Raw genomic sequence first — 14,034 nt, 5'->3', positions numbered from 1 at the left:
AGGGGTGAAGACTCGCAGGCTCTGAGTAGCTGCTCACGAAGGCACATTCTGGGTGGTACACTGCAGGAGCCAGGCCTGTGAAGGAACCAGGGGCTATGTTTAGGAGGGTGGGAGAAAGCCAGGCAGAGGAGAGCCCAGAACAACAGACTAAGGAGAGCCCCTTTACACCGCTCCCCATGATCATTGGTGAATGTTTCTGAAAAGGCTTGAAGACCCTAAGCTGGGAAGAGGTGGAGGCCAGTCCTCTCATCCCATTTCCCTCTAGAACCAGATGAGCCACAGCAACCAGCTTCCAGAGCTGCTCAGACCTCAGACTCCAGTTTAGGAACTCTGTTGTCCACAATAAGATTCTGTTACTCTTCCCTTCCAGTGAGGGACCTCTGCTGCTAACAGGAAGGTGCTGTAAGAATGGGAACCTCAGTTGGGAAAAGTGGCACATCCCTATAATCCCAGCTACTTGGAAGTCTGAGGTAGGACAATCACATGTTGGAGGCCAGCCTGGGAAACCTAGCAAAACCCTGTCTCAAAAATAAAATTAAAAGATCTGTGGCTTAGTGATAGAGTGCCCCTGGGTTTAATCCCCAGTACTGAAAAGAGATCAGGAACACAACGGGCAGGGGAGAAAGCTGGGTCTTCTTGGTCCTTGTTCTCTGCATCACACTCCCATCCAGGAATCAGGCCTCCACCCTGAGTATCTGCCCCCTCTAACCTGCTCTGCAGCTGAGGCACACACAGCAGGCACCCTCCTCCCCAGGACTACTGCAGCCAGAGTGGCCACTTCAGGAATCCTCTGCCCCAGCCAGCTGTCCATACATTCATTCAACACTCTTGCTGTGGGTGTGTCAGAAGAGTTAGTTTCAAATTAGCCAATGGAGCCACTGTGGGGGCTGTAGGACCAGAGGGCACAAGGGAACAGGTGCCAACTCTGCCCAGCAGAAGACTATCACCTGGAGAGAAATAAGAAGTAATCATTCAAAGCCAGCAACTGTTAGACAACTGTGGTCCAAGGTTAAGAAACTGTAGCATACCGAATGGTGTCTTCCCAATATCCATGTCCACCAAAAACCTGGGAATTTGACCTTATTTGGAGATAGGGTCTTTGCAGATGTAACTAATTAAGATGAGATCATACTGGATTAGGGTGGATCCTAAATCCAAAGTCCTCAATGTTCTTACATGATAAGGAGAGAACACAGAGAGATGCACAGACAGGGAGAAGCCCATGTGAAGACACAGGCAGAGACTGGAGCGAAGAGTCTAGAAGCCCAGGAACACCAAGGGTTGCTGGTAGCAACCAGAAGCTGGAGGAGGTAAGAAAGATCCTCCCTAAAGCCTTCAGAGTGAGGGTAGCCCTGCCAACAACTTAATTCTGTGCTTCAGGCCTCTAGAATTGTGAGATAATAGATTTCTGTTGGTTGGTTAGTTCAGTTTTAGTTTTGGATTTGGTGCTTGGGACTGAACCAAAAGACACATTACCACTGAGGTATATCCCCAACCCTTTGTATTTTTTGAGACAGGGTCTCACTAAATTGCCAAGGCTGTCCTCAAACTTGCAATCCTCCTGCCTCAGTCTCCCAAGTAGCTGGGATTACAAGTGTGTACCACTGTATTCAGCTAGAAAATAATATAGGAACCAACATCTAAGCCTGTCCCTGTGGAATCTTCCCCACATGCTCTTACATTAAGGTGGTGTTTACTGGCTCTAAAGTGCCCAGACTCTTCCCCTACCACCTGGTATCCACATGCTCTGAAACTCAGCTTGAGCTGTCCCCAACCACAAAGTCTCTCCAACAACTGCTCTCCCTTCTCTGTACTCGCAAGCTGCTTATTTTTAGCCCTTGAGTCCACCTGCCTTATATGGTTTTCTATTCATCTCATGAGCATGGACTATCCCTTCTCCTGGGTTGTAAGCTCTTTGAGGACAGAGAATCCCAAAGATATTAATGGTCCTGAAGAGGAGCAGAAATGCTGATGGATTCCCCTGGCTATTCATGTCTTGTGATATTTAATAAAACTAGCAGCAACAGTCAAGTTGCAGCATACATTCAACAGTAAGAACCTGTCACTATGGTCAAAGCCCTTTTAACCCCAAAAAATATCTGATATCAAAGAAGATTTTCTTCTTATAGTCACCTAACAGATCCATGCTATAAACAGGGCAAGTATTATCATCCCCATTTTACTAGTGAAGAACAGGTGCAGAGATGGTAAGGGGCTTAGCGGTCATTTTGTGACAAAACCAATGCTCCCTCTGCCCTCAAGCACTGGGGCCCCCCCAGTTCAGAAAGGAAACCCAGGCAAGAAGACAGGAGAGAGATGAGACTGCCACCAGACTTCTGATGCAGTCACTACTGTCCCCAAGCTCATTCTACTGATCTTTGCCTGTCCAAGGTGAGTGCTTGGCCCTTTCCCAGTTTTTTCCAGAACCCCCTTCCAGGTCCCAGAAAACACTCTAGTCTCTCAATCTCCTTGGATAAGTGGTAGAAAAACAAGTCATCTTCCACCTGATTCTTGGAATAAAGGTGGGGGGAAATGCAGGGGAGATTGAGTAACCAACAAATTGGAGTGGGGTGTTTGACATGAGAGGAGGGAGAGGAAAGGCATGTGGATGCAGGTGTATAAGGCAGGTGGTGCTGGGACCTCAATGAAGTGTAAATGAGATATGCATCAGAGACATGTTTTCCTGTTTACCTGTTGCCATCTAGGGGAAATTTATGCAAGATGACTGGGCTAGCCTAGGTTCTAACCCAGTAGCCACTTGGAGGAGGACCAGGGATAGCAGTTTTGGCAGCAACCCATTGGTGGAAAGAGTAAAGGGGCTTCCAAACCCCAGGGTTCTCCCCTGGCTTGGTGCTGGGTCAACCTCCCAGCACAACCCACTTCCTGTGAGTACTGAACTCCAGGCCAGATTTTGCCTGCACCTGCTTGAGCTCAGCTTTGTAGTCCCTGATCTAGTAGGATCCAAAAATATCTGTGAGGAAGGGGGTGGGGGGGGACAAGCCAAGGGAAACCTGCTAGAGTCTGTGGAGGACCTAGGGAGACAGCCACTTGGCGAGGCATTCAAGGCCCTTCCCAACTGGCCCCAACCCATCAGGGCGGCCTCGGCTCCCCTGAACATGAGCCTCACATTCTAGCCAGAGCTAGTTGCGTCCCATTCCTGCCAGTGCAATCCTCTGAGCTTCCCCACCTCCTGGCTTCCATCACCATCTTCAGATGACTCTGACTGCGCAAATCATCTGCTCATTCATTAGACATTGTTAAAGGCCTTAGCTGAGCCAAGTGCTGTGCTAAGTGTTAGCGATACAGTACAATACTCCCCATTATCTGCAGGGGATACATTCCAAGGTCCCCAAAGACACCTGAAACCACAGGGAATACAGAACCCTGTACATGCTATATTTCTTCCTATGTGTACATACCTACGATAATGTTTAATTTATAAATAAGGCACATAAAAGGTTAATAACACAGCTAATAAAAATAGGACAATTAGGGGTTGGGGCTCAGTGGCAGAGTACTTGCCTGGCACGTGTGAGGCCCTGGATTCGATCCTCAGCACCACACAAAAAATAAATAAGTAAAATAAAGGTATTGTGTCCACCTACAACTAAAAAAAATTTTTAATAGAACAATTATAACAATAGACCATAATAAAAGTTACTTAAAACTTATGAGTTATTTATTTCTGGAATTTTCTATCTAATATTTTTGGAACATGGTTGCTCACAGGTAACTGAAACTGTGGAAAGCAAAACTGCAAACAAGGGGAACCACTTATGAGTGAATTAAACAGAAACACAGCCCTGTCCCCTCGGAGCGGACAGTCCAACCTTCCCTGCCATCCTCTACACTCCAATCAAAGCGTAGGCTGCTGGGGGTGTTAGTTAGATTTTTTTTCAGTGCGAGTCATCTCCCCAAATAGAAGGTCAGCTCCTGGGGGCAGAGACACAGCCCGTTCCTTCCTGCAACACGTAGCCTAGCCAGGACCTTGCAGGGCTAACAAGGCTGAGAGCTGGGCCTTATGGGAACTCCATATCTGCCTTTCCTCTCCCCTTTCATGTCAAACACCCCACTCCTCTGCCTCCCCCAAGTTCCTGGAGCATCCAAGTCTGTCCTTGTACCCTCATACTTCTTTCTGATCACATCCTGCCCCTTACCTCATACCCAAGTCCATTCTGCTTCCCCTGACCAAAGGGTGGGTTCCCCAAGGACAGCTGCATCTCCCATTCTTCAGAACTCTGTGCTGAGCCCCTTGGCACCTAAGTCCTGGCACACAACCCACACTTATTCTTAATTGAAGCAAAAGGGAAGGATTCTCAAAGCTGTGTAGGGCAAGGAAACTGGGGAAGGAGTTGAGGGGGAGAAAAGTTCCATCCTTCCTATTTCTTAGCACCCTTGCAATGAACCAGGGCAGCTTACCCTGGCTGGGCACCGTTCCACCAGAATCCTCCTGGGCCCAGATCTGGAACTAGATGCAGCAATAGTCACCCTGCTTTCCTGAGTTCCCCATAGCACTGTAAGAAAAGACAGGCTTCTGGAAGGGGTTCACCAGGAATGAAGTTCTCAGGATGTTGTCATAATTAGGTCATCAGGCACACCTCCCCCAGGGCAGCCCAAGGTGGCCTCCCTTCTATACCAGCTTGGAAAGAACTGGAGGACTAGGGGGAGGAGGTACTATAAGGCCCTGGGCTGAGAGAAGTGAATGGTTGGTTCCTAGTAGCTCAGGCACTCTAATTCTGATTAAATGAAATTCTGACTTAGTTTTATTACTTAAATAATTTATCACATTCTGGTTATTAATTATATGATTACATCCACTTCTGATTTAACTCTGGCACTTCAATTCTGATACTGCCACCCAACTTTGTAACTGGGCAACTCAGGAATGGCTGCTCCAGGAGGTCTCTGTGAGTGAGAATAAGGAAGTGACAAGTGGCAAGCATATCCCAGGATGGAGGGGTGCCTGGGACCTTGGCTGTCAGTAAAACCACCTGCAGGTTGGAGAAGAAAGAGGCTGAAACCAGATGGGACAAGACTCCACAAGTCTGGTTTGGTGATGTAGGCCTGTAATCCCAACAGTTCAGGAGGCTGAGGCAAGATGATCTCAACTCAGTGAGACCCTGTTTCTATAAAATACAAAAAAAAAAAAAAAAAAAAAAAGGACTGGGGGTATGACTCAGTGGTTGAGTGCCTGAGTTCAATCCCTGGTATCAAAAAAAAAAAAAAAAAAAAGTCATGACAGTACAGTCTGACACAGACCAGAAAGAAATCATTCTCCAGAAACTGAGCTAAATCCCATTTGTTCCATTTGCTGAACTGTGCAGGCCACCTTCACCTCCTGCTTAGCACACCAGGATGGGATGAAGAGACAGGAAGCACTAGTCAAACCCAGTTGCTGGGCAGCCTACACAGCTGAACCAGCCTTGGCTCCAGTTCTCTCGGCACTCACACTCACACAGGAACAGGTGGAGGAAGCCCCACTCCACAGCTTGGCCCCTTTGCACTCAGAACCAGTGGCTTACCTATTATTGCCTCTGTGCTGTGATGCAGGGACTGGGTAAGGCCTTGCTCACCAAAGCAATGGGCAAGTCCACCTTCGAGATGTGCTCCTGGAGCTAAGGTCTTCTGCATCCTCTAAAACAATATCTGGGAGAGCAACAGTGCAAGCTGTTGAGCCACTGGCTCTCAACTGTTCTCATCTGCACATCTTGCGAGAAGGGAAGATAGGCAGGTGCCAGTGTTGGGGAGGGAAGGGAGCCATCCAAAGGGATGTCACACAGCGGATACAAAGTCTGAAGGCTGACTGCTCAAGTTCCAATGCTTGCCTGAAAAGATAGATGAGGAGAGGGCCAGGGGCTCTAAGGAGCCAGGGCTTCCTGAAGAACACAGACCACCCATCAATGTGCTCCTCTCGCTTACCCACCTCATCCTGAGGGGGTCCCACTGCTGGGTCATGAGAAGGGTACAGGCCTTACAATCAGGAAAACACCAAGGAGAACTGAACCTGAATGCCTGTCTCCATACCACAGGAAAGAATAAGGACGAGGTCATCTTCTGTGTAACTCAGCATGTGCTTCCCATGCCAATTTCCACTTAAAAAACTAATCCTCATGGAGTCAAAATACAGTGCTTCACCCATAGTAGACCAAGCCACAGAGCCCGGAAGCTAGTTTTGCCCTCCACTCTAAGGCGTTTCAGCTGAAGGGGGCAGACTCCCAAGCACCACAGGGATTGAAACACTGACTCAGGGCATCGCCTACAGCCTCCTCTTTCAGGCACCACCTGGTTCCTCCCTAGCAGTGGAGAACCGGATCTGGGCTTGGCTTCAATATCATAAACTTGGGGCAAGAGGCCTCCCTTTCTACCTCACACAGTTCTTAGGGAGATTAGACTGATTCCTCCCTCTGTGGCCTTCCATACCCTCTGGAGAAATCCCCAGTGTAGACCAGGATCCACACCCTTGTACCCTAATTTGACTTGCTGGCTGGCACAGGACTGCAGAGCCTACCTCTAATAAGTGTGGTCCACCCGGGGTCTCCTCAGTGCTTCTCACCAGAGCCACGGTATGTTCCCCATGACTTCCTCAGACCTTTCCTGTCCTCCTCCAGTGTTCAGAGGCCTCCTTCACCCAGCTCCATCTCTTCCTCATACTCTTCAACCTTTCTCTCCCCACAGGATCCTTGCCCATAGACCCATAAACACTCTTAGTCTTCTCTAGTGTTGAAAAATTTCTCTACCTCTACAAACCCATCTGTCCCTGCAGAGTATTACTGGTCTTTATCCCATTCAACTGAATTTTTTAAGTCTTTTTTTTTTTTTTTTTTTTTGTATCAAGGATTGAACCCAGGGGCACTTAACTACTGAGTCACATTCCCAGCCCTTTTTATTTATTTTTTTGTTTTAGTTTTTGCGGTGCTGGGGATTGAACCCAGGGCCTTGTGTTTGCGAGGGAAGCATTCTACCAACTGAGCTACATCCCCAGCCCCCTTTTTATTTATTTATTTTTTAATTTTTAATATATATTTTTAGTTGTTGATGGACCTTTATTTTATTCATTTATTTATATGCAGTGCTGTGACATGAACCCAGTGTCTCACACATGCCAGGCAAGTGTTCTACCACTGAGCCACAACGCCAGCCCCCTATTTTTATTTATTTTTGAGACAGGGTCTCCCTAAGTTGCTAAGGCTTGTTTTGAACTTGCAATCCTCCTACTTCAGCCTCAGAAGCCACTGGGATTAGAGTTATGCACCACCATTCCCAGCCCTTTATGTCTAAATATGTTGTCTCCATGTCCTCACTAATTGCTCTTAAACCCCTCATAATATGTCAGTGACCTCAGGTTGTTGAAATCAACACCTTTTCCTCAGCATCTCTGTGACATTTAATCCTGTGGAATACCCCTTCCTCTAGGATACATCCTTCGACTGACTGCCAAGCCACTGTCTCTTGGATCCCCTCCCATCTTTCTGAAATTCATTTATTATCCTCTTCCCTCTCCTACTCCTTAAGTCCAGTTTCTTCCAGGACTAGCCTTCAAATCTCATTATCTCTCTGCAATAGCTTCCTCAATTTCTGCCTCACTCTCATCTTTTTTTTTTTTTTTTTTTTTTTTTTTTTTTTTTTTTTTTTTTGTGGTGCTGGGGATTGAACTTAGGACCTTGTACTTGCAAGGCAAGCACTCTATCAACTGAGCTATCTCCCCAGCCCCCTCACTCTCATCTTTACACAAATGAATCTCATGTCCAGATTCCCAGGTCTGACTTTCCTCCTAGGATCCAGTCCCATCTTTCTAACTACTGTGATATATCCCCATCCAGGCATCCCACCAGCACCTGACATTCAAGATGACCCAAAATAAACTTTTAGAATCTTACACTCCTGGTGTCTTCTTCTGGCAAGACTGTTCTCCAGTAACCTGCATGAAGCCTGTCAGAACTCCCTTCCCCGCCCTGGCTCACCAGGTTGAGAAGCTCATTTGATTCCAACCCAGCTCTCTGTTGAGGTTGCCCCTTCTCCCCACTCCCAGCCTTGCCACGTCCACACCCTCCCACTTAAATTCCTGGCATGTTTGACTAATCAGTTTCCTCTCATCCTTGCTCTGCTCCTTCCACCAACAACTGTGTATTTCACCAGAGCCCTCCATGGTTACCCCTTGTCCAGAATAAAGCTGCCCTCCTCAGCCTACCAGTCAAGACCTTGCACTTCTGCCCCAACCTCGCCTTCCAAATAGATTTCCTGCTGCCCTCACTCCCATCTGCCCACCCTTACCCAAGAGAGAACAATGTACCTTTTCCTGGATCTCTTCAGGGCCCCATTCCTTTTTTTTTTTTTTTTGGGGGGGGGGGGTGCTGGGGATCGAACCCAGGGCCTTGTGCTTACAAGGCAAGCACTCTACCAACTGAACTATCTCCCCAGCTCCACATTCCTTTGATTCCATGAGTTGACTCATCCAGTTCCCTTTACATGGAATTCCCTTCCTAACATCTCCCCATGTCTGCATCCTACTTTCTTCAGGGCCCAATTTCACCTTTACTTTCTGACCTGCTCAGCTCAAGATAACCTGTCCCCTTCCTTCAGTCCACCTCACTTTTCCAGTAGGAGTCCGTACAAAAACAAAATGTCTGTCTGCATTCCTCTAGTACCATACCTAAAAAACAATAGCAACACAATAAACATGGGATTGGTTCATAAAACGATGAACTGCAACGAAGCGTTTGAAGGAAGAGATTTACATACCCAAGTAACATTTACATGTAAGGGCTGTGCCATAGGAGACCTGGATTTGTTTTTGGAGTGGGAATACATCCAGAAGAGAGAAGTAAGCCTGGGTGCTCCACCCCAGTGTTCCACAGCAGTGGATTCCACCCATCCCACTCCTCCACCCATGGTGGATACTCTGTACAGGATGCACAACATCTAGCCTTGTCCTTGTTCCTCAGGCCAGAAGCAGAGGCAGCCATCTTCCTTCTCTGACAATACAGGTTAGGTTTCTTCCCAGCCCACATACCCAAGTGAGTACAGAATGGCCAGTGGGATGTGACTGCCCTAATCTGGACTTCAGAAGGGAGTAAGGGTACAAAAGCACTGGCCAAGGCATGAAGAGACCTGAACCCCAACTCTAGCCTGCCATGAACTTGCTGTTTGACCTTCACCATAACACAGGGATATGGAACAAAATCATTTCTCAAACTTTGGTTCCACAGGCTACCAAACACGGTGTCACTGTTTTGGGGGGATGCATCCATAAGCATATCTTGGTCTAGCATTGCACAGACTCTGTGTGGGAAATGGGGGAATAGATTTTCCCTACAGGGTCACCCAGCTGTGACAAGGTAGGGGTGGAGGGTATGGTTTTAGGGATCTTGAAGGGCGTCTGAGGTCTGCTTTCTCCTCAAGACCCTGAGCTTGCTCCCTTCTCTCAGCAGCCTCCCCAGTGGATGGTGGAGGGCCCTGTTGAGGTGACAGAAATGAAACCTCCTTCTGGAAATACCACAGTGCTGGGAAGGTTCCTAACAGTCAGTGTATCCTTGTCTTTTCAGGAGGGACACTGTAGCCCTAAGCCTAAAAATGGATACCCCCAACATGTACCAATCCCTTGCTATTGGGATGCAGGGTGGGACCAGAGCAGTATGAGGGTCTACAAACCAGGGCTGGGTATGGAGGAGGATGAAGGATAAATGGACATAGAACCCCCAGGTCACGGATCTCTGCATCGAGCAACAGGAGGGACAACAGGAAGCACAAGTGTACTCAATGAGCCTTCACCAATAAACATCAACCAATGACTTAAATCCAAAGAAATGCTTTCTGGGCACCACCTCCCCACCCTATCTTCCAGGGACTCAGAGGACAAAAAGCATCTCTCTTGCTCTCTTGGGAAACCTTATCCACCCCACTTTCATACCCACCCACAGGAAAGGTTTGTCAAAGAGACAGGAAGGGAACAGAAACAAATCCTGGTGGGGGAGATCAACACTACTGGACACGCCCGTCACTGATTCAAACAAATCTGTTCATTCTTTTTTTTTTTTTTTTTTTTTGGGGGGGGGTGTTTCTAGGAATTGAACCTGACCACCGAGCTACATCCCCAGCCCTATTTTGTATTTTATTTGGAGACAGGGTCTCACTGAGTTGCTTAGTGCCTCACTTTTGCTGAGGCCGACTTTGAACTCACAATTCTCCTGTCTCAGGCTCCCAAGCCACTGGGATTACAGGCATGCACCAGTGTGCCCAGCTTCCATTCATTCCTCTGACCCTCCTTGCCTTCCCTGGACAATAAGGAGACCATCAAACTATCTCTAGGGTCTTTTCCCCTTTCTTTGCTTGGGCAGACCTGTCCCCATGCCCCAGACCATGGGGAGAACCCAGATAGTTACAAGGACTGGGGGCAGCAGGTTGAGGGTGGAAACCAAGCTGGTGTCTGGTGACAGGGACCCTTTTACTTCATCTGAGTTCTGGCACAGGTGGGAGAGAGAGGGATGCTTGGTCTCCTCGTAGGTGATAGGGGCTGCAGAGCCAACACCCCAGTCAAGAGGGACATGGGGCAATGTGAGTACAATGGAATGGCAGCACTGCACAGTCCCTACCCTTTGAAATGGGCAAGGAGGGACTTCTATGGCCACCCAGCTGAGGGCTGAGAGAAATGGGAGGCAAATACACAGTGGTGGCGTGAAAGGAGTTCAGGGACAATGACAGGACCTCTGACCAGGACGGTGCACTTCTAGGGGAAATCTACCACAAGGAAGGACTGTCATTATGGAGCATGGGGAAGCCACTTGGTGGCTCGGAAGCTCCCAGTAGACCCAGGAGAAAGCCATCTTTTGACTAAGCAATCTACAGCCAAGGCAGAGTGGTGATAAGGTGATCAAGAGCAAGGAGGAAGGGTACTTCCAGGGTACTTCCCAGTTCCCTCAGTGGGAGGAAAGATGAAGGATGTCCCTAAAAGGCTAGTAATTCCTATGGCCCTGCTGTGTGGAGGCCTCGAGGTGGCAGCTGGGGCTGGGCCTCGTAGAGGAGGGGCTGCAAAGGGGAGGGGGTGGCAGTGGCTTGAGGCTCAGGATCCAATTACAGGGCTGTTTCCATACTTAGCCACCTGACAGCCGCTTGGAATACTCACCCCTCTAGCCACTGCAGCCCCATGGAGCCCAAATTAACTCAAGGGCAGACAAGGGCAGGGCCCAGTAGCATGTGCTAGGGCCGGAGCCCCCTGCCTTACCCCTATTCCCCAGAAGAATGGTTTTTGTTGCTCCTAACTCCTGTTCTTTGCTGGGATGGTGCCCCCACAGCCCCCTGTTGTCAGGAGACAGAACCTCGAAGACTGGAGAGACTGGAACCCTGGGTCTCCACATTCCCATGTACAGACACAGGTTAAAAGTTGAGCCTGGACACAAAGTGGGAGTCCTAGATTCCTAGGGGGAATCTCACAGACCCTCCCAAAAGCATCCCAAAGGGGAAGCTAGCCACTGGAGTCTTAGGAATGAGAGGTAACAAAATGATCTGGTGTCCCCTCTATAGCCTATAAATAACCTCCATGCTGCAACCCAAGCCACCGCCTCTGCCACATGAAGTGCTGAGAAGTCAAAGGAAAGCCCAGCATACTGAACTGAGCTCCTTTCTGAAGAAAGCCCCTGCCCCTCAGAGAGTATCTCATCCAAAATGGGTCCCACTCCTCTCTGGACTATGTGTCTAATTCCGTTTCCAGCCCAACCCCCAACTCTATATCAAACACTATTATAAAACTGACTTCAACTCTACTCCAGTTTGCAAAATGATCCCCAACTTTGCCCACAGTGTCCACCTCTGTCCTCAGTCATGCAAACCCAGGGCTCCAGCCAGAACCAAGAAATTTGCCCTATCTCCCACCCAATGGGAGGGTCACCCAAATGACCTCCAGCTTGTCTGTTATTTTGTCCATCTTGGAGTTCCCTCCAGGCTTGATTTGTGTGTGGGGGGGAGGGGGTCCTCTTTTCCAGCATCGGCCATTCAGACTCCTCTCTGACCCTAGCCTAGGTCTCAGGTTCATCTGCCTCTTGTCACTTCCTCTGACCTTCCCCAAAGCACCCTCACTAGCCCCCAGTCCTCTCCAGCACCTCACTTCCTCCACAGTCCAGACCCCAGGAAGGGTAACAACAGTGACACAGGAAGGAGCAAAGCTTTGCCATCAGCTCTAAGCCCCCACTCCAGAGAACAGAAAACCTCAGGGAAGCATCTGGGGTAGAATGGGGTCCACTCATGCAGGGGGGCGTACCTGCTTGTCCTGAGAGCAGGAGCGAGGCCAGGAAGCAGCAGAGCAGGAGCAGCGCCCTCATGGTGACTGCCAAGAGAGCCCAGCTGCTCCTCGCCTCTATTTATATGGTGGGTATGGGCAGCAGCAGCATGGGAGGGCGGGGCAGGGGTGGGGGGTGGGTCACACAGTCACTAGGACAACTGGGCAGACGTGATAAGGAAGAAGCCCAGACCCCAACAGGCTGCTGCAGTTACTGGCCCTGGAAGGCAGGGTCAGGGACTGCATTTTTCCCCCTACCTGCAGCAGCCCTGGGATCATAGGAGATGGAATGAGGGAGAAAAAGTGGGGTGTCCTTTGGGCTTAGGTTCAGGAGTTGGAAGGTCCCAGGACTTGCTCTAACTTGATCTAAAGTCAGGGGCAAGCCAAGGATCTGATCATGCCTCCAACTGAAGAAGCTGTAGGGCAAACTAAGAGATTCTATGTGATAGCCACTGATATAAGCATCCAAGGGAATTAAGGAAAGCCTGTGACACCTGACCTTTGAGGTCCATGGCTGGGAGCTTAACCTTCCTGGGCCTCTGAGGAGAAAGAGTGCTGAGCAGAGGGAAAAAGGGGACGCTGAGAGATGTGGCTGAGGCTATGATACATTGTAAGTCAGGGGTGAAGCGATAGAGATCCATTTCCAATGGACAGGGGCTCCAGAATGTTACGTCACCTCTGCAAAGTGTTATTTGATGCCATCTTCCTAAGGGCACGTGATGGCCCGGAGAGCCAGTTGTATGAAGCCCAGGGACAGCAGACACTAGCCTGTCTGGCTGGGGGGACAGTGTCACCATGAGGGGAGGCAGGAGTCAGCCCAGAGGAAAGGAACTAAAAGTAACCTAGGCACATTTGGCACCAGAACTTTATTTAGATATAATCAATACACAACACACAATTCACCTTGATAAATTCTGACATGTCTTTAACTGTGATCAACACAATCAAGCCAAGGAACAGATTCCTCACTTTCAACTGTTCCTTCACAGTCCCTCCTGAACCCTTCCCAGGCAACCACTGATCTGTTCATTTTCTATATAGGTTGGTTTGTATTTCCTAGATATTGCTATAAAAGGAATCATACCATGTTCTTTTTTGCCTGCTCCTTTCACTTGTCGTAATTATTCTGAGGTTTATTCACGCTTATCATTTGTTTTTATTACTAAATGTAATAAAATGTGACCATTGTACGGTCACAACACTGTTATTCATTCACCTTCTGACAAGTATGTGGGTTGTTTCCAAAGTTGGAATATTACAAATAAAGTTGCCAAAGGATCGGGTTGTAGCTCAGTGGTAGAGGACTTGCCTAGAATGTGTCAGGACCTGGGTTCGATGGTCAGTACTACGAATAAGTAGAAAAATAAAATATAGCTATGAACGTTTGTATACTGTCAATTTACAGACATGCTTCTCTCTCTCTTGGATAAATGCCTTGGAATTTATCAAAATTTGAGTCAATGAATATTTAACTTTTTCTAAGATGAGTGTATCATTTTATGCTCCATTAACATGGTCAGTGAAGGTGCGCACATTCGTGTTTGTCTGTATGTGTGGGGGGCGGGCAGGGGAGAGGTCTTCAGGGAATCAAACCCAGAGCTCTACCACTAAGCTACACCTCTTGCCCCTCAGTCATTCTAATAGATGTGACAGTAATATCTCACTGTAATTTTAATTTGCATTCTCCTATAACAAATGATAGTTTTCACATGTATATTTACAATCTACTTCTTCAATGTGTTTTGATGAAGTAACTTTGTATCCAT

General features: G+C 48.3%; 1 protein-coding gene across 4 annotated transcripts in view; it reads right to left on the bottom strand.

Moving 5' to 3' along the window:
- The window catches only part of Srl (sarcalumenin), a 38,714-nt gene extending 26,393 nt beyond the window's left edge, over positions 1 to 12,321 (bottom strand). The window contains exons 1-2 of one of the 4 annotated variants that reach the window (XM_047533862.1): positions 12,251 to 12,318; positions 5,523 to 5,825 (exon numbers count right to left, since the gene is read on the bottom strand). In XM_047533862.1, coding sequence (XP_047389818.1) covers positions 5,523 to 5,631 — 109 coding nt within the window. In that variant the 5' untranslated portion in view covers positions 5,632 to 5,825; positions 12,251 to 12,318. Of the gene's footprint in view, positions 1 to 5,522; positions 5,826 to 12,250 lie in introns of all 4 variants that reach the window. The other 3 variants (XM_047533864.1, XM_047533865.1, XM_047533863.1) reach the window with 3 other exon arrangements.
- Positions 12,322 to 14,034: the final 1,713 nt, after the last annotated feature.

This window comes from Sciurus carolinensis, chromosome 18 (genome assembly GCF_902686445.1).
Source record: "Sciurus carolinensis chromosome 18, mSciCar1.2, whole genome shotgun sequence".
NCBI lineage: Eukaryota > Metazoa > Chordata > Mammalia > Rodentia > Sciuridae > Sciurus > Sciurus carolinensis.
Note: the sequence above shows the minus strand (reverse complement) of the source record. Positions and strands in the feature narration are given on the sequence as shown.